Here is a 21204-nt window from a genome sequence, read left to right on the forward strand (position 1 = left end):
TATAGTGTTGGGAAGCAACAGTGGGGTTTTTAGAGAAACCTGAGTTCATTTTTCTCTCTGAACAGTTTAATACATGATATAGAGATAATTTTCTGGCATCACTTTTTATGCAAAACTCCCATTGACTTTGCAACAATGACCCTAAAGGTTCTGTGAATCTCTCATTGTGATAGATGATGCCACACATCAGCTTTGCTTTGTGAAATACAAGTCTTTTTACATCAAGAAAACACATTAAGGATTTGAACGGTCCTAAGAGGCCTCTGGAACTGCAAAGTTCAGAATATGGAAAAACTGAAAGATTCAAGACTTAGAGACCAAGACTGTACATAAAATGAGAGAGTTGCACCTTTCTATATATTTAGAAAACCCTAGCAAAATTGCTGGTGCTACTGTAATCAAAATAGTAAATAAGAAAAAACTAAACTAAAAAAAAAAATGGCAGAACACGGGTGGTTCTGTATCCTTGTTGTACTTTCTTGATTCTTGCTTACTGAGACTTGAACCAATGGAATTGGTGTTTTGAATTTATATTATCTACACAAGACCCATCATATGCCATGGTGAACGCCAACTTTTAATGGATAACTTGTACTCAAACTGTAATAATAGGGAAAAGGTAGAGTAAGTTGTAGCAGTATTGTGGATATTAGCTTTCATTAACAACGATGCACTAGTTAAAAATGCAACCCCAGGCTAGAACTTCAGCATTCTTCATGCAGAACAATCTCGCTAGTTTCTTATACCATGATCACCACTGAGCACTTGGCAGAATATGGCCCACAGTGGAGTGTATTGGATATTTAAGCTCTTTAACCTAACATACCTCATAATTTTGATAAATTGCTAAAAGCTAAATTTCTCCTTCATTGAATCCATTAAACTTCTAATGATATCAGTCAGAGCAGTGAATGCATAAAGGAGAAGAATTTACCCTAAATCTGACACCAAGGCATATAAATCAAGTAGACATTATACAGAATACATTCACAGCTACTCATATTATATATTCTATTAATGAAATGCTGAAAATATCTACAGTAAAATTAAGAGTTTCATATAGCCACCGTTTATACTATGAAATTTATCACTATGTTCATTCTTACATTTGCAAAGCTTATCAGCTTTGCAAGTTCACTGGAATGTCTTAATTCAGCTTATGAATCCCCTTTCCACAGAGCTTTAGCCAATAGGAAGGTGTAGACTCTTCAGCCTACAAATTATGTAGTTTTTCTACTATAGATCTTCAGAGTATTTGGCAACAGACTGACAGGAACACAAAATAAACTTTTGTTCTATATGCCTATCATTCTTGATGATAATTTTGGACTAATATTTGAATAGTAGATCACAGACACTAGTCAGTACATATGAATTATTGATTTAAAATATTCAATCCATTATTTTTTCCAAGTGATTAAATCAATGGTTTTATTTCTTTACTAAATGTGTGAAAAATGCATAGGTTGGTCACCTTGTAAATAATAACACACTAAACAACTCATGCATGTTTTGTGTATGTCACTGAACCAAAAGGCATGTAATGCCAATCTATTACACTATTATACAACTGATGTGCTTTCAAAGGGGAAAATCATAGCAGAGCAGAATTGAAATGTTGTATTGTACTTGTAGCAAAAATTCCCTACCTCTGTAATTTCACATTGATTTTTAGCCATTTATTTTGAGGTGACAAGCTAATGATACAACTTTTAAAAATAAAGGCTTTATAGCATTGCCTTGAGTCAGGCATAACATAAAAGCACTGGGAAAGCTTTCCATATAGCTGCATGGGCCTATTCAGTACTACTACTACTACTATTCCAGTATTGCATCATATTATCCTAGATTATGTTCTGGAATATGTAATGAATATGTAATTGGGAACATGATCAGGGTGTAACACAGGTTAAACGCCAAATTTCCACTGACTTCATTAGGAGCTGACGAAGGCCTTGGGGATGAGTATGGGCTTGATCGTGTGTTATTAAAGTCAATAGGAGTTTTGTCCTTGACTTCAATGGAAGCTAGATCAGATCTTAGATGGCCTTTCGTAGTCAATGATAAATTTTAATCTTGAGCTTCATTGGTAAAAGATGTCAACCACAACACAGAATGCCCTTGTCTTCCTCTCTCTTTTATAGAACGCTCAACATAACAATGCTTAAACAGTAATAAAATAAAATGTTAATAGTATAATTCCATTCATTTATTATTTCTTCTTGTCATTCAGTTCATTATTGCATCTGCAAAAAGAATAATCTTGGCTCTCCATTCCAAATGGTGGATTATGCCATTTAATGGTCATTAAATACTGGTATAAAGGTGTTAAAAAGAGGATTACTGAAATATTTTTTGAAACAGAAATGATTCAGTGTATGCCTTAAAATTAATGATGAGTGAACCTCCAAGATATGAAAATTTGGTTTGGGGCTCAGGTCTCTACATGTTACCACAATGTGAACTGCTAACAACTAAATTTTTTCCAAATTATTAAATACCTGTAAATGCAAAACTGGTTTGGCTATTTCATGAGAAGAGTCTAGTGAGACTGTCAATAATTCTAGTTTCTGGCTGCACCGGGAACTGTAGCCCATAGGGTAGCCTGCTTGCTTGTTTTATTATATGCTTTCTTGTGGGTTTGTTGTTTGTTTATTATAACAGATTTAGAGGTTTAGATTAGTGTATTTTTGGCAGTAACACAAGGAACCTACAGGCCTCGTCTTGTATAAACTAAAGCAAGTCAGCAGATGTATGTTTGGGTCCTCTGGCATAGATAAGTGGCCTACCACTTGCCCTCTTAACAGGTACACCACAAAGAACATGGAAATCACCACCAACCTAGTTCACGTTAGAAATAACAGATGTGAGAATGAGCTATATGTCACTAATATGTACGAATATGCAAGCCAAGAGAGCCCTGGTTTTATGTGGGTGAGGAAATTAAGTGTGGACATGGAAGGTGGACACATAACGCTCAGACTCTACAAGAGGGACAAACCACCATGTTTTTAAGTTAGTTTTAGGTTAAGTTTTCTTGGGTCTTTCTATAGCTTTCTAGCATCTCGTAAGTTTTTCATCTTCCATTCGAGAATTGAGGAACCTGGACCAATCGGACTCTTTTGGTATGCCAGAGATGAGGCTGGTTCTTTTTCTCTTACCACCAGGTTATCAAGTAAGACTGTGAATATGTTATTCTAGGAAGTTTTATAATAAATGATACTACATGTACCTCTAAAACAGAACAATATATTTCCTTTTTAATTCTGATTGATTACTTTTTCATTTGATTTCTACTCCATTTATGTCAATTGAAGTCTTAAAGGCTACATTTTGTTCTCAGCATAAGTGTCCTTGTCATACATCTCGAGGGTCCTAGCAAGACTGTGTAGCCTGATTCTGGGACAAGAGCCGTATTATCTTCTGATCAGATCAACTGGCAAGCCTGTAACTTTTATTATATAAACAATATTAATAACCCCCTAAAAATCGGGCAACAAAACACAGACTTCTCCGGCATATTTGACATTTCTGATTTCAGATGAAATTAGGAAGTGGAGACATGAAATAAATAAAATACAGACATAAAAAAAAAAAAAGCTGACGATAGTTATCATACTCTTTTAAAACCTTAAACTTTAGCTAGGGGTCACTTGAAGTTCTGAGTGAAGGATAGGTTCCATACTGCTTTTTTCTCTAAACCAGTTTGCCTACTCCCATGTACAATTTCTGGAACAAAATACAAAGTTTTCCCATCTTTGGAAGTTCACTCATCATTAAGGCCTACAATGAATCATTTCTCCTCTCAGTTTCAAAAGATATTTTGGTAACTATCTTTTTAATGCCTGTTGAACCATGGAATTATAGAGAACACACATGTGTACGGGGAAGTGCAGAGGGGATCAGCTTTATCACCTATTCCATCTTCCTGCCATATGGGATTCCTTTCTATTATTATTAGAATTCACAATGATATTTTCTTAGAGACCTGTCGTGGCATGGAATGCACATCTTTGAGGTTTTAAAAATAACACTTTGTGGCAAATCCAGCATACCAGAGTAAAGCAAGGGTAATCCATATGCCTACTAGGGAGAGGTCTCGTTAAGGGAACTATTGGGGGTGGAATCAGTTGTGTCTGGGTCATTGTTGCTAGGCAGATGCACAATTAGCTTTCCACACTCTGGAATTGGGTGTGGTAGTTTTGGATATGGTTAATAGGTCTCAGACTCCAGGCAAGCAAGCAGTGAGGATAGCTGCTTTGCAAAAGGCAATGTGCCCTGTGTGGGCTGGGAAAAACTGAACCCAGGAGCAGAAAGCTGGCTGTTTTCCCTCACCCTGAAGAATTTTGGAGTAGAGTCTTTTCCCCTCAGAATCTATGTACTTAAATGTGTGGTTGGTTAATCAGTTAGCTGACTGGATAACAGTGGTTTCAGAAGAGAAAGAATCTGCAGGGGTTCTAACAAGCAAGTGGGGGTAGGGGTGGGGAAAATGTTGCTTTTAACTCAGCAGACTATATAGATTTGGTGACCAAAGACTCTGAGATTCAGGTGAACTCAACTTAGCAGCTTTTGGAAACTCCTGAGTTTCTTCTCACTGTGTTTCTATGGGGACTGAGCTGTTTAGATTTGTTTTATTTATGTTTATGTATAATATGTGCATTATAAAGTAGCCATGTTATGTACTAAAATTAAGTTATTTATAACATCTTATTATAAAGAAACATAATAAAGTTGGTACTTAAGAATTAAGTTCATTCCTTTTTTTCTTTTGGACATGATTGTGGGGAGTTGAACCTGTGTAATCTTTGCTGAAAATCCTCGATAACTGAATTCTGGGTCTCTGGGTGCTTTTCTATGTTAGTTGGGTTGATTTAGGCAGTGGAGAAGGGCAACTCTAGTCCACCCAAAGGTCACACAAGCAGGGTTAACTCCTTTATTGGTGTGTACAAGCAAATTATTTAGTTATTGTAAACACCACTAAGCATATTAGTGAATGCATGTAGGGCCTGATGCAAAGCTCAAAGGAAAGACATTCACTGATCACCGTGGCTTTAGATCCGGCCCATAAGTTGTAGTATGGCTGCCCACATTACTGCCTCCTTGACAAACAAGACTACTCAAATGGATTTTTTCTTCGGACTTGTCTTTGCTTCCACAAATGTCGATGGGAGAGCGCCCTCCCCTTGACATAATTACTCCACCTCAGTGAGAGGCAGAAGCTATGTCGGTGGGTGGGAGAGCATTTCCCACTGACATACAGCAGTGTTGATACCACTTTAAATCAATGTAAATTATGTCACTCGGGGGGGGGAGGGTTCCACACCCCTGAATGATGTAACTTACATCAACTTAAATGGTAGTGTAGACAAGCCCTCAGTTAAAAGAAGTGTGACTAGATCAACATTGTAGCTCCAAAATATAAGGCAGCATTAATGGCAATAATTAGTACATCGCCCATGGCAATGGAATATAGAATAAAGATAAGAGAGATTTCAATGGGATTTGCATGCATGCAGTTTCTGGCATAATAAAGCCCCTCACTTGTAACCTGATCTAACACAAGTATCAAAAGTATCACAGGAATTAGAGACGGTTGTCTCATTTATACCCCTGCACTAAGGCAGGTTTAATCCTGGTTTTCAAGTGATTTTTCTAGTCCAGTGTTAAATGACCCAAACAATGGGGGTTCCATCACTTCCCTTGGGATGCTATTTCCCAGTCTAACAGTTCTGGCCATTAGAAAATTGTTCAAGAGAAGGTACAATCAAGTATATAAATTTAACTATACAGTACATTAGATGTTTAGCCTCAAATACTTTATGGTTTAAAAATCAGACCCATAAACTCTATTTCCTTCATTTTTGTTTTCTCAAGATGAATATCAGGAATGAGAAGTCAATTATTTTACTTTAAGAGAGTTGAAAAACATATGGCAATGGCTTATTGGGAGCCATTACAGACTCTTCTACAAATGCTTCATTTATTTGATGGTGATTAACAGTCTTTCACGACAGCATTGCAGCCTCAGGGACAATCAGTCCTTTGCTTGTGTACATGGAGAAATCACACTGAAGTTAGTTAGTGGAGCTGCACCCATTTACATCAGAGGATTTGGAGCCAAAGGTCAAAACATGATTAAAAGCATTTTTTAAGTTTGAGGATTATATTGACCCAACAGAGTTCCATCAGTTCTATGCATGACCCATACATCTTCAATAGGTTAGAGAATGCTAATTTTTTTGGCTAATGTTACAGAAAGCTAAGAATATAAAAAACAGCAGTGAAACAGAAGCAAGCTGTGTTTTGTCATCATGTAACTCCCTCTATACAACTCTTGTCATCATGTAACTCCCTCTATATATAACTCTTCCTTCTATACAAACTCATTTTCCATTCTCACTACACTTAATCACATCACCCTTTCCTTATATTTGCTGAAACTGCTTCATCTTCATCCCACTTACACCTCTGATCTTGTTTCTTTCTACTTACTTCACTCCCTGCTTATGCTCATCACAATCTTACTCTATGTGGAGCTGAGTTGAACTTGTGGAGTTCTTGGTCCTCCATTTACCAGCCTGGACCAAGACACATTTTAGGAGGAACTCAATCAAATCCTGGCCTCTGTGAGGACTTCTGAGTAGGAGGCCATTCTCTAATACTCTGCTAAATCACTCAGGGTCTGGTGTCTCTCTGCTCACCATACAGACTCTCAGTACATACTATAATTTCCGGCTTCCTTACGGGAATCCTTTAACACATCCTGCAACTCCCCTGGAAAGCAAGGTGTTGCTGCCCACTTCACAGGAGGTGCTCTGCATCTCACAAGATTACACACGCAGGGTCTCTCTCACATGCCCCACTTCGTACTTCTCTCCACTTCTCCATAGCGACAATCCTGCAGAGACTTAGCCACATGCTTAACTGCAAGCTGTGTAAAGTGAAACATGTGCTTACATCTTTCCAGGAGCATGCCGTATTTGGGATGATCCCCCAGTTCCTGTCTTCCCTCTTTCCTGTCCCCTCTCAAAGCCAACTTCTGCCAAGGATCCTGGCCCTCATTCTCTTTGCCAATATATTCTCCTAGCTCATCCTTTGGTGCATTGCTCTGTTGTGTACCTGATCTGTTTTAGAATGTGAATTCTTTGGGGGCAGGAAATAATTTTCTGTATGTGTAAAACACTGGATAAATTTAAATTGCTATATCAAGAAATTTCTAAATAATAATACTAATTCTACAGGTCTCAGAATATACTATATCTAAATTATAATAAATTTGTTTTTTTAAAAAAACAGAAGAAAAAATGGCCAAGACTGTATACCATCATAGACAGCAATAATAAACAAATAAAAAACAGAAAAAAAATTAAGGGTCCACTAGAATATTAAGAGCTTGTTATTAAATAATTACACTTGAACAATTTAAGAAGCAATGTATTTTTAATTAATTGGATATAATCTTTCATCATCTTCTTTATGGGATTGTCATTAAAAAACAACAACAAATAAACCCCCTAATAAATCCACAACTGCTTTTACACTGACAAAAACCTCACAGCATGCAAATTAAATACTTCATTGGAATGATTTTTTTTGAGGGGGGGTAATCCAGTACACTTTATCCTCATTGTAAGGCTCTCTCCTATAATAATTTCTTTATTACAAGGCTGTTGGACATTGACCCCTACCTACTGTCTTCATTTTGTACAAATATATCATTTTAAAAAGAAACAGAGCTCAGCAACCAAGAATGCTGCTAAAAATCAGGACAAATGTATTTTAAACTATCATCAGAAATGAATATCCCTCTGCTTATCCTTCCAAATTATACATTGTGAGCAAGCCAGAAATGAATACAGAAGCCTCTACTCTACAATTCCTGGAACGAGGTTACTTCCACATTTATATATGCACTTCTCAGGAACTGAGGTGCAGTTGGCTACAAAACCCTAAATCTGTCAAGCTCACACAATGTATGTAAACACTGAGCTTATCATGCTATGTGGCATATCCAATTACTAAAATTTCAGTCGACACAGGCAATATTTCAGCAATTGACCAAAGAGTGCTTCCATTCCATGACAAGTAGTTTAACCAGCACACAGTCTATTAAAATGGGGATGACATGATGATCCCAATTTAAAAAAAAAATTGTGAAAGTAATGATCATTACGCCAGCATAATATTTCTCTGTTAATATACTGTAAACTGATCTTAAATCTCACTCTTGTATATCTGGCCTAAATCTAGCTCCGCAAAGGACTTAAACCCTTTAGAATTCTGCAAGATGTTACTATAGCCTCATTCACTAAAATAAACATTTTTTTAAATTGTGGTTCCCTCTATTTATTTAGAGCTAAATTATGCCATCCCTTATGAGGTGCTTTAAAAATGAGAGTACCAGGAACCCTTCTTCTCCTTAGTACCTACACAAACAAGAGGTAAAATTGGACACAGGAGACCCAGGCAGAAGCTACATCTCCACAATGTCCACCCTGAGCTGTGCTAAAGACATTCTGTATGCTGAAGTGAGTATTGACAGTTTCCCTATCTACAAAAAAGGATGTAATGATACTTACTGCCATGGTAAAGTGCTTTCAGATCTACAGCTAAGAAGCTCCAGATATTTATTATTATAATAGTAAGAGATGCTTCACAGCCTATCTGCTCACCTCCATTACCTGGGAGGCATCATTCCTTTTTTTGGGGCATATTGATACTAAGCACGACACTGATTCAGGCAGTGTGCCTCCATTTCATCAATACAGAAGAGACAAAGCGAGCCCTCAGACTGTAAACATATTTAACATCCTCTGTATTTTCTATGTATGTCACATGTTGTAAGTAATGACCCTCAACATGAGTCACTGGGAAGGTTTGAATCCAGGTCTCCATAGCTCAGAAAACTACTGGTTTGAGCTACAAAGTGTAACCTCTTTACCAGTCAGCAGTAGTAGTCTAATATTTGTGGCCAGTTGAGGCAGACAACACATACTGTGCAAAAATTAGGCCACCACCCCATTAGTGTTTAACAGAAAACATTGCGTCAGTTCAGCATCTCTCTGATTATAATTATTTTGTAGGAAAAAAACAAAGTTGGGTGCCTTATAAAGGTTACACTATAAACTCAGAAGCATCACTTAAGTTTAATAATTTACCAGATCAAGGAACACTGCTAATTTTAAGCATGCATTTTCCTACCCTCTGTTTTTTTTGATTGATTTATTTAGATTGATAGTGTTATGAACAAACAGCTGGTCTTTTAAAATTTGCTAAACCCTTTATAAAACATGCACTGTAATAGCAATAAGCCATTCACAACAAAAACCTAGGGAAACAGCCACTCAGTGGAATAATTATAAAACCACCTCCAGCCTCAGTCAGTAGCCCTGAAATTTCATCAAGATAATCCACTCAGTTAAGTTTCCTGGCCTATTGAACTCTGCCATTGAAAAACCTTTATCTCAGATACTATTAAATGAAGAAAAATTACCATAACATTTTGGTGCAGCTTATCTCCACAAGGCTGAAACAAAAATCCTGTTTCTCTACTGCAGAGTCATTCACAGATTTAAAGAGGGCATTAACTCTTCCACAGACACCCCCGCACCTCTAAAATCTGTAACAAGAATACTGTGAGAAATCCATTGGAAGCTATTTATTTTGTAGCTATTACCTGAACAGTTCAAAAGCCAACCAAATGAATAAATTTACTGCTCTTTTAGCTATAATTCTAAGCCCATTTATGTACTAACACATTTGATGGTTTCATTTTATTTATTTATTTATGGTTAACATTTTGAGTGTTATCTAGTCACTCAGACGTAATAGAGATACTTGCACTTTACAACAGTCAGCCATTTTCAGTACATTATAGGAAATAGCATTTCATCATTTATCATAAATTTCACATGGCTTTTTTTTATTGCATGTGTATATGAGAGAGTAAAATTTTAGTGTTGCACGATGCAAGATAATTTTGCAGCTTAGTAACAGTGTTGGATACAAACTATATGACAATTGATTTCATTAAGATCCTGATTATATTTAGAAACAGCAGTTCCAGGCTTCCTTGCCTGTTTTATAAATCAGTTGCAAACCAAATAAGAAATAACCTTTGTCAGTTCCACTAAAACAGACCAACGAAGACACTCCAGCAGAATAACTATCTTATGTCAATGGCTTGCTTTACAAGTTCTGACATCAGTGAGAATGATCAGATCTGGAAAAGAAGCTCTTTGCTATTAATACTAATTTAATGGTTTGCTGTTACACAGTGCTACAGCCCCTCTGTCTGGTAACAACCAGCAATCAAGTCTCAGCTCATAATGAACTAAAATCCTGAGGTTTATAACGATGTTGTGAAATAACAAATATGAATGTAGTTTAATGACATAGTTGTAACAATTACTTAAATCTGAAAATACATCAAGGGAGCAGGTCACCTTTAAAGTTTCCAAAAACATTATAAACATGAAATGTCTTTTGAAAGAGAGTCAGTGTTAACACATTTCTGCCTGCAAACTCAGCAAAGAAAGATATATCCAAAAAAAAAAAAATCCAATGCATGCAGTAGCATCCATAAACCTGGTATTTGACTATTGTAATACAGAACCAAGCTTGGATTTGAGGTTATCGGTTACAATCAATATGCAAAAAAATCCTGAGATGACTCTTGGTGGTCTAGAACAGGTGGTTCTCAACCAAGGATACACGTACCTCTGGGAGTAAGTAGAGGTCTTCAAAGGGGGACATCAACTGATCTAGATATTTGCCTAGTTTTACAACAGACTACATAAAACACACCAGCAAAGTCAGTACAAACTAAAATTTCATACAATGACTTGTTTATACTGCTTTATATACTATATACTTAAATTTAAGTAGAATATTTATATTCCAGTTGATTTATTTTAAAATTATACGGTAAAAATTAGAAAGTCAAAAATTTTTCAGTAATAGTGTGCTGTGACACTTCTGTGATAAACTCCTGAAAGCGGCACAGTAGTCTGGAAAGGTTGAGAGTCCCTGGTCTAGAACTAATCAATCACATCACACAAAGATGAAAGTTTACTATAAACTATTTGGGGAGAGGGGGTGACAAGGAAGAGCCTTTTTTTCAATATAGTACTGAACAAAATAAAGATGACCTCAACAATGGAAACTGAATACTAATAACCACATTTAAGTATTGCTAACAACTGCCTAAAAACAGCCAAAAGTAAGAAAACCAAATTTAAGTCGTGTGTGTGTATAACTTTGAAATATATTGCACTGCTCACAGATTTAAAGTTAAACACATGCGTTTGCAGGACTGGGGGCTATATCAATCTCAAGGTTAAAGACTGCGAATTGAGGTCCTTCAACATATTTTTGCCAGATAAGCAAAAAATTTCCAAAGATCATTGGCTGTATATATTTTTTCCAGATTGTGTTGCAAAGTTACAAAATGCTTCTATGAGAGATCTGTTCAAAAAAGCTTTTAAAATGTTAATTTATTTTTCTATAGACTAGGAACATTTTTTTTTCTACACATATCATCAAATGCCAGCCTCATGTGTTTTGTGGACCAATCATGTAGTACAAAATACAAACTGGAGGTGGGGTCACATTACACAGGGTAGACAGGCAGTTTAAATTCAGTAGAGCAAAAAATCCTTAAAACTCAGTAAAGCCAGAAGTAGAGGGGTGAGACTTCACCTCCATATATCTACCTATTTACCCATTTATTTAGGCCATCATTGCAGTGTCTAGGCTCCCAAACCCTGTCTAATCTCTGCTTTAAAGTTTCAATTTTATTTTCATGCAAAAGCTTTCAGTTACTTTGAAGCAAAAATCACAAAATCAACACAAAACTTAAAGCACAATTATCAGATATTTTAGTTGGCCTGAGTTTCAATTTGTAATGAAATCTGAAGCCAGATAAATTGGGCTCAATCTGGGTTTTGATGGTTTGCGCAAGCTCTACTTTGCCTATGAATTAGCAATCAAAAATTAAAAAAACAGCAAAGAGAATCAGGAGCAAAGAATCAATAGAAATTATAAAAACAGAACTTCAAATAGTCTTTGAATGATTTTATTTGCACCATGGTTGCCAAATATCTTACAGAAAGTACACATAATACACCTCTACCCCACTTAATGCGACCTGATATAATACAGGTTCACGTATAACACAATAGCAGCGGGGCTTTGGTGGCGCTTTAAATCCCACTGGAGCCCTGCCACCGCTACCCCGGGGCTGTAGCAGCAGGGCTTGCTGGCGAATTAAAAGGCCTGGGACTCCCCACAGCAGCTGGAGCCCTACCCCAATATAACAGATTTCAGCTATAACGTGGTAGAGATTTTTGGCTCCCCATGACCACATTATAGCGGCGTAGAAGTGTACTAGATTTCTGAGGACAGAAGACTTTCTTTTAAAAATGCTAAAGCTTTGGTCAAACATTTCCATGTTTGTTAAACTTTATATAAGTCTATTTGTATTTTTAAACACAATTTGACTCCATCTGTTGTGGGGGACAGACATAAGTTAGCAACTGATGAAATCACAGGAAATAGGTAAGCACAGGGGGTAGCTGAATCTCTTCATGCTTTTGCAGAAAAGCTGAGAACATATCTAAGTATGACATAAATAAAAGTATACCTCCCAGCCAGGCCCAGCTTAGGCTGGAAAAACATGGTACAACTAAACATTTGTCAAGCACCTTCTACTGGAAATGATGAATAAAGACTGCTCCTTTCCATTTTCCCATCCCCTCTTTCTCCTAGGATGTATTTTCACCAGGAGAAGGAGCTTGTTGCTAAACCACAAGTACAAAAACAATTGCTCTGGCACTTGTGCTTCCACTGCTGCATTTGTTACCTTGAGTTCTGTTTGCATGTTCATTCTTTTTCTCATTTGTGGGCATAAACATACTCACTGCTTTGACAGGCTTATCTGAGAACACCCTGGAAAAGACCTCTTCTGAGGAAACACTCCACTCAATGGCTGGATGTTAGGAGTGAGTGGGTGGGGGTGGAGAAAAAGTGTGACAGGCTTGAGTGAATAGAATTTTGGGAAATGTAGTTCTAACCAAGGAGAGTCACCAGGATTTTGTATGGAAGAATGCTAAAGAATGGCCTCCCTACTAAGGGCCAAGGTTTGACATCTGTTACCTTTACATGACTGTTCAAAGGATCAGTTACCAGCATAATAAGAATTACATAGATTGCATTACATAAACTGTTTTGTTTGTTTTTCTGCTTCCCACCTACTCACTAGATACCATTTCCTTTGTAATGAAATATTGATTTTTATACTGACCAACACATCTAAACATTAACTGTCAAACTGTGAAGGCGGGGCTTGATGTAAAATGATTTTGGCCCCCAATGGCAGCTGCAGCAGACCTACCACAGATGAGCTTAGGAAGCAGGAAAACATAGCTGATTTTTATCAGCTATATTGCAAGGACAAGCAGCACAGCAAACAATTTCATACAATCAGTGTTTTGCAATAGTTTTCTTGCTTCACATACACTGACCATGAGTTCATAACAACCCTGAAAGCCCTTTAAGACATTTTTTTCAAACTATAGCAAAAGAAGAGTTAAGAAAAAATGCCAGGAGATATACAGAGCGCAGGTACTTGTCCACATATACAGCCACTGTCACTCAACCACCCAATATTGTGCAATTAGTGAAGTGTTTCATGTGAGCGATTAATAAAGAGTCTCCAAATTGTGGTTAACAACTTCATGTAATTTTATCACATTTTCTTTTTCTTTATTTTATTTTCAAATAAATAGTAAGAGAAACAAACAAACACAAAACTATATAAAAGCAATGTTAAATACCTCCTGAAAGCAACAAATACTAAAGAATTCAGAAGTAAAGCTGAATTCAAATCATAACAATCCCTATTTTTACTGGGTATTTCAGGAGGTCTCTGAACCATGGGTCACATGCTGTAAAGTTACATATGTGCTGCAACAGCTAGACACAATAAGGTGAGTAGAGACCGATTTTTTGGCCTTAATTTTGAATTTGTATTTTCTGTAGTTTGGCACAGACCATTATGATTCTTTAGGGTTATATTTTCTGATGTCAATACTTTTATAACAGTATATTGTGGTCAACATATATATAGTCCTTGTATAGTTGCTAATGAGAAGACATGCTATATTAAAAAAAAGGAAACCTTTACTTTTACCAAACATCACAGATTATATCACTCTAATAAATAGCCTTGTAGCCCCCCAAAAAATATGTCCTTCAATCTTAAAAGGCAGCATAATAATTTGAAACATTAAGGTCCCTTTCCTTCAATAATTAGAGTAACTGGTTGAGATATAGCGTACTAATCCTGAACCAAACAAATTAATCAATATTTAGTTTGACTTATAAATCTAAATCATTTCTACAGGACATAAGTCATCTGTTTTCCATTCACCTGTACTGCTCAATTGTTATTGCATTCTTCCTCTATCTTGATATTTCCAACAACCTTTGTTAAAGACTAGAGTAAAAAGAAGAATTGTATCGTATAGTAGGAAATATATATGATTCACAACCATTTAAAAGTACCTCACTTGGACACAATTGTATGTTCACTTACTATCCATTAATATAATATATGCTTAAATCATTATAAGAAAGTTATTATAAAAGTTGTAGTCTTATGGTATTCAATGGCAAAAACAAAAAGCTGTACATTGATGACTGTTTTATATTGGCTTTTAACACCAAATGCTCTATATAGCTTCTAATTTTAAAAGTGTATGTTTAAGTGTAAAACTATAATTTGAGTATAATTAAAATCAAAATTTAAAGATATTTTAAAACATTAATATGGTGGTATTTGTATATTTTTATTTAAACCTTCCACTGCAGAGTAATCAACATTAGACACAATGATAATGTGCTAGCGTATAACTACCAGAAATGAAAATTATCTATAAACAGAAAATGAAATTAACAAATCTAATACCTGGATCCAAGTTGATGGAAACACAAAAAAGCAAGAAGGCCTCAGAAATTGGTGAAAATCAACTTAAATTTTAATTACTGACATTTATTACTTGGTGGCTAAGTAATTTTTAAATGCATGATTGTTATCATCACAGTATCTCTTTATGTATTGATTGTTTCAGCTGGGGGAAAACAAAAGTTTGGTGTGTGTGTGTGTAAAAGTGTAAAAGGGGTAGAAGAAGCAACTGCCCTTCAGGCTCTAGTTTTCTTTGGTTCATCAGCCCTCTGTGCATTGCAAACTGGTTAATAAAGTAAGATCCTGATCCCACAAACCCTTGTGAGCCTGCTTAATTTTACTACCATGAGTAGTCCAATTGATTTTAGGGATTACCCATGGTAATAAAGTTGAGAACACAGGTAAGTGTTTCAAGGTGATCAGGTCAAGTGTGGGTAGAAGATTTCTGAGCCATGGAAAGAGCTGATCACAGTTCATGAGGGTCTGGCATCTCCTACACATAGCAGGGAGAGGATTTCCACATGGAATTTCTTTGGTAAAAGCCCTCCCATGCCCTTAATGTGGAAAAAAATACTTAATTCATTGTGAAATTAAACCAATGGTGATGGCACTAGTTCAGGTGCCAGGCTTGTTTCGTCAACCCATGTTGTGCAAAATAAGTAGATAAAGGACATGCTTTGCATTACTGATTGAAGCAGAAAAAGTCTTATAATCCTACATTAAGACTAATGAAAATCAAAATATACTAGGGTTTCAGTCTGCACTGATTTAAAAAAAAAAAAGCTATCAACTGGATTTCACAAAAGGTATTGATTAGGAGTTCTGTAACATCTCTCTTCTTGGCTATTATGCATTATACGAGCCACAGCTGCCTGACCTGAGCTTCTTGGTGTATGGATACAAGAGGACACAGCATGTCATTGCATAGCTGAATCCATGCATGAATAATTTCAGGTACAACATCTCAACATATACATAATATTTCTGAAGGACCCATCATATCAAGAAAAAAGCATATTGAAAAAAATCAGGGCATGATACTTAAAACATGAAACCAATGTTTAATAAAAAAGAAGTCTTATGGATGTTTCAGTTAGTAGGTAAGTTCCTCTTATCCACAAGCTAGATGGTCATTCTAGATTAGTGACTGATTTTTATTTTGAACACCAAATTAAGTACTATTTTTTGTGAACTGATAAGCAACTAGTTTTTGCTTGGTCAGAACCTGGAGGAATTTCATCAAGAACTTTCAAAACAGCAAATAGATAACTTGTCCGTGAGCAAAATCGAACCAAGAATGATTTTCATCCTACACATCCACAAAAACAGAGAGACTTCCTGATATCTTTGCAGATAAACATCCTTCCCACCACCACCAAAGATCTTTTTTTAACACTTACACTAAATGGACATAAATCCAGTTTTCTGAACAAATACCTCCAGACTTGTCTTCTGTTTTCCAAAATCACATTCCAAGCCCAGTGTTATCATGTCTTGAAATCGTTTAATAAAATGCAACACAACACAATCTGGATAAAGCTCTTTTTGTAAACTGTGAAATGCTAAATGATCTATGACCCCTGCCTACACATGTGCCTTTCCAAGGCAGAGGATCAAACAAGGATCTGCACTTGTCTTGAAAGCCAGGGCACCAGCCTTGTCATATCATATTTGTATTCACATGATACAACACAACCCATGACTTTCATTTTAATAGCAGCTGAGGCAATGGGCAGAGAAAGAACAGGCAACCTGGAAACTGAAGCTGAATTTAAAAAAAGTTCCTTTTCTCACAATGCCTGTTAATCACAATCAGAGCAAGTGGAAGATGTGGATATTGGGTCATAGGGTCACACACTGTCAGCAGTTCATGAAAGAGATTACATTTCCTTCTCCCCAATTGATACTGCAACCTCAGAGAAAGATTATATGAAGCTGAGGGCTTAAAAATATCCACATGCCCTATAAATTCAATTTTTTAATGTAATCTATTTAATCTTCTGTTAATGATAATCTCTGCTATCAATGCACTCAGAGACAATTTCTGATGGATTTGCACTTCTTCCATTTCATCCTATAACGGAGTGGTATTTAATAAGGGGAAACACCCTGGTCTAAGGGAACAAATATTGATTATAAATCTGTGTGAGTGCTCAGACCAGCTCAAGATTTATTTTTTTTGTTATCGATTTTTTGGCTTGGTTTGGACTGGTCCTGCCAGCTGATCATGATTTATTAATATACCTTGTGTCCGCTTTAGTGCATGGGGAGACTGTGTGGAGGGAGGGAAATTACAGTGGATTTCTCTTTAAAGGCCCAAAAAGATGGGACTGAGAGCTGGAAATGGATTACAGGATGGCACAGTAACATTTAATATTGGCAGAATCCCTTCCAACAAGCCCTGAGCCAACTGTGCAGCATCTCAACCCCGCAAAAGTCAATGCAGTTTGAAAAGCCATATAGCTTTGTTGCCTTATACAAGGTTTGAACACAGGCGCATGGGATGAAAATCAGGCATCCTTGGGACTAAAAACGAAAAGGAAAAAATTTATATATTTCAGATACATCTCTATGCGCAGAAATGAGAGTGGCAGCCTGGAGCTCTTCCACAAAAGGTTTTCCTGATTGTAACCTCCAACTTCCTTTCGCCAGATGCACCTTTAAGGGAAGGTTCTCTCGCCTACCTTGATCAAAGGCTAGAGAAGCGAGTTATTGCCTTGTTTGCCATTCTGATTTAGTGACAGCTGTGTTCGCCCCCACCTTTCAGATTTACCGTTCTTCTGCCTGGTTCGCCAATGCACGGCATCAGTTTGCAGCGCATATGGACTCTTTATCCCGGGGCTTATCAGCAAATAGATGTAATGGGGAAAAAAAAGTTTAAATGACTAACTAACCAAATCCTCCAGCGGAACAACCACAGATTAGCATGCAAAAAGGGGAGCCACGAGCTACAAAAGCGATTCAGCTGATAACATTCAATTGAATTGACGTGCCTAGCAGAAGCCACTAAGGGGGACACACAGCGCCTCGTTTCCTAGACTGTAGCCAAGAAAACACACAAGACTCTAATACAGTATAATTAATCGTTTTACTAAACGGCCCTGCCCAGAAGTTCCGCTGGCAGAGATAGCCGTTCGTCCTAGATAACCTTCACAGGCAGTAGGGAGAAGTCCCGGATCCAAATTAATTTTCCAATTAAACCAGAATCCTTCGCTTTGCGATCTGGCAGGTGGGAAGAGTCAGCCACCAAACATCATTCAGGGAAATTAAACACCCCCCTTTCTAAGAGCTAGTCAATGATGGCAGTAATCTGCCGAGGTGGCGGAAGGCAAATAGATGAGACTGGATCATATTTGAGCGTTTATGCATATTCATGCAGTGGACTCATGTCCCTTTCGGAGAGCACTGGCTAAGGGTCTTTTCAACAGCCAGGCACCAAGGAAAGGGAGATTGCTTTGGATCACATTTTATATTTCAAGATTCTTTTTTTTTAACGCCCGCCTTGAAGGCTAAAGGAAACTCACTCATTGTCACCCACACCTCCGCACACCCTATGTGAGGCGCACCAAACATCAGTCTACCAGTTCACTTCGTCTCAGTAGCCACAGAATTAGTGCCAGCGCCTTTCTCCAGAGCCACCACCAAATTTTGGATTATCACTTATCCCTTCTGACCACTGATTTCTCAACAGCCCTTCCTTGGACCAAGTTGTGGGGAAAGAGGGACGGCTGCTTTCCTGTAAAATATAGTGAGATATCTCCACCTCAAATGACGGCTACTGTGTGAACATCCATCACACAAACAGGGAACTTGCCGGGGGGGAACGGGGTAAAGAGGGGAGGGGGGAAAAAGAGGCAGAAACTTAATCTAAGAGCTTTCCAGAAGCTCTGCAGTGTCAGTATTTGCACGCTGACCCTTGTCTGCCTACGATACTAGACATTAGCATCCAAACTAGGGACACCACCAGCTTGGCTCTTGAAGCCTCGCAAAGACTAAACCAGGTGTGGAGGTGCAGTGAAAAGGGGGGTGCCCAAAGGCAAGGCAGTTCCCGCTTTACTTACGGAATTTGGGGCTAGTGCTAGTTTCTGGTGTGGTGGTGGTGGACTCCTGGAAGGGAGATAAGGTCCAGGATGGAGCAGAGTCGTGGACATAGATCTTATACGAGGAGGTAGCGTATGCCGCAGTGGGCCAGATGGGCATTGGCTGGGTACTGGGGGTCCCGGGTAGCGGACGGGAGGTCAGGATGGTGGTGCTGAAGGGGACCGTAGTGGAGAGACTGGTAGGGGGGGCAGCTGTATGACGCACAGTGGTAGATCTGGGGCTCGCCCGGATGGGGACCCGGGTCCCCGGGAAGCGGGTGGGTGCCCGAGTCATGGTGGTTAAGCGGGTGCTTATCCGGTTGGGTGTCCTTGACGTGGTGGTGGTGGTGGTCTCCATGCTCTTCGGCGGGGTGGTTGGCTTGGAGAGGAAGAAGGGGTCCTGCCCAATCCCTTTGGAATCCATCAGCTCGGTGGGGACATAATCCTTGACGGAGCCCACCACGATCCACTTGAGCAGCATGAGGCTAAGCCCCAAGCCGATGAAGCCGATGAAAAGAGGCACCACACACAGCCACGTCTGCTGCCGGTTCCAGACGATGCAGTCACTACATCGCAGCTCCCTGGGGGGGTCGGGAGCCCCATCCCCGTCCGGGCCCCCAGCCGCCGCCGCCCCCTCCTCAGCAGCAGCAGCACCAGGTGGGGAGGCGCAGGCAGCCCCTTCACTCATCCTAGGTGCCTTTCACACCCCCGGAGGGAAAGACAAGACATCAGGGAGAAGCTGCTGCTGGGGAAAGCAGCATTCGGACGGGCAGGTGAGAGAAAGAGGGAAGGGAAAGCGATCGGTCTGTCAGTCAGTCAGTCAGTCAGTCAGGGGACATGTCTCCAGCCCCAGAAACCCACCACGGCTCCTAATGCAACCTCCTCCGGCAGCTGCTGCATCAGCTAAATCACCAGGCTCGCTCCAGCCTTGAGCAGCAGCAGTCGGAGCATCCTGCTCGCTTTTATTCCCCACTTCCTTTCTTCTTCTTCTTCTTCAGATCCCCCTTTGTTTTCAGTAAGTCACAAGAATCAGCGTCCAGTTTTTTTTATGCCAAGCATCCGAATCCAGCAACGATGAGCCACATTCCTACACAGTGGCAGCTCTCCTCTTTCTGGGTCGGGTTAGGATCCCCTTCTTCCCCGCTTTGCTCCTTCTTATCTACAGATCAGATGCACCAGCATTCCTCGGCTGCTTCTTTGAGAGGCGACGGAGCAGCAAAATGCACCTGTTATTCAGCAGCCCTGCAGCCAACCCTTGGACAGCACTTTGGGAGAGAGACCAATCCGAAGGCAGAGCGGAGGGAAAGGAGACAGAGCTTCCTCGCTCGCTCTTTCTCCTCCAAGCAGCAGCTCAGCGGCACTTAAGTCCAAGCTGCAATCAAAGTCAGGCAAGGATTTACAAAATAAAATAAAAAATTCATTAAAATAAAATAAAACGCCAGCAAGATATATATCAGAAAACACACGCAGAGGGCTGGATCGATAGACAGAACCAACAATCACACACGCACGCATGCACCAGGCTGCTCCTGCCAACCTTGCAGCTTCAGTTCGATTGTGTATTCCGATTGCAGTGCAAAAGAGGCAGGCTGGCACTCAGAAAGTAAAGCACCTCCCACCACAGCCTAATGGTGGTTTCTTAATGCGCACAAGATAAATAAATGATCTAGGCAAACCCCTCGGGAGGCGTATGGCAAGCTAGCGTGGGTATTTTTTTTGTTTTGTTTTGTTTTCCCAATCAGATCTTGAAACTATTTTGCGTGTGTATTAATCCAATAGGATCATGGTGTGTTGCCGCATGGTAGATGATACGTGTGTGGGGGGTCGGTGTGTGTATGAGGGAGGTGGAGACACCTTCATAGAGGACTGCTAGAGAAAGACCATAAACGGAGTTTGCAAGAGATACTTTCCTGACACCCTTAATTTCTGAAAACTAGTAAGGAGGGTTGTAGTGGTTTAAGAGGGTTTCCCTAAAGGGAAATGAAATTAATAGAGAATTGCAACAAATGGATGCTCCTTTCAGAAGACAGAGTAGCCGCTGATGAAACCGACAACAAAGTGATGGTCTGTCTGTCAAGATGCTGCCTGTCAAGTTTCTCTATTGAAACTACTGAAGTTCTTTGATCTACTCCTTCAGAAGAGAGTTTAAACCCAATGCTG

General features: G+C 38.9%; 1 protein-coding gene across 2 annotated transcripts in view; it reads right to left on the minus strand.

Annotated features, from left to right (window-relative positions):
* The window catches only part of NRG3 (neuregulin 3), a 935584-nt gene extending 915005 nt beyond the window's left edge, over nt 1-20579 (minus strand). For both annotated transcript variants that reach the window (XM_030570053.1, XM_030570052.1), the window contains exon 1: nt 19027-20579. In XM_030570053.1, the coding sequence (XP_030425913.1) occupies nt 19027-19732 (706 nt within the window). In that variant the 5' untranslated portion in view covers nt 19733-20579. The remainder of the gene's footprint in view (nt 1-19026) is intronic.
* Nucleotides 20580-21204: the final 625 nt, after the last annotated feature.

This window comes from Gopherus evgoodei, chromosome 7 (assembly GCF_007399415.2).
Source record: "Gopherus evgoodei ecotype Sinaloan lineage chromosome 7, rGopEvg1_v1.p, whole genome shotgun sequence".
Classification (NCBI taxonomy): domain Eukaryota; kingdom Metazoa; phylum Chordata; order Testudines; family Testudinidae; genus Gopherus; species Gopherus evgoodei.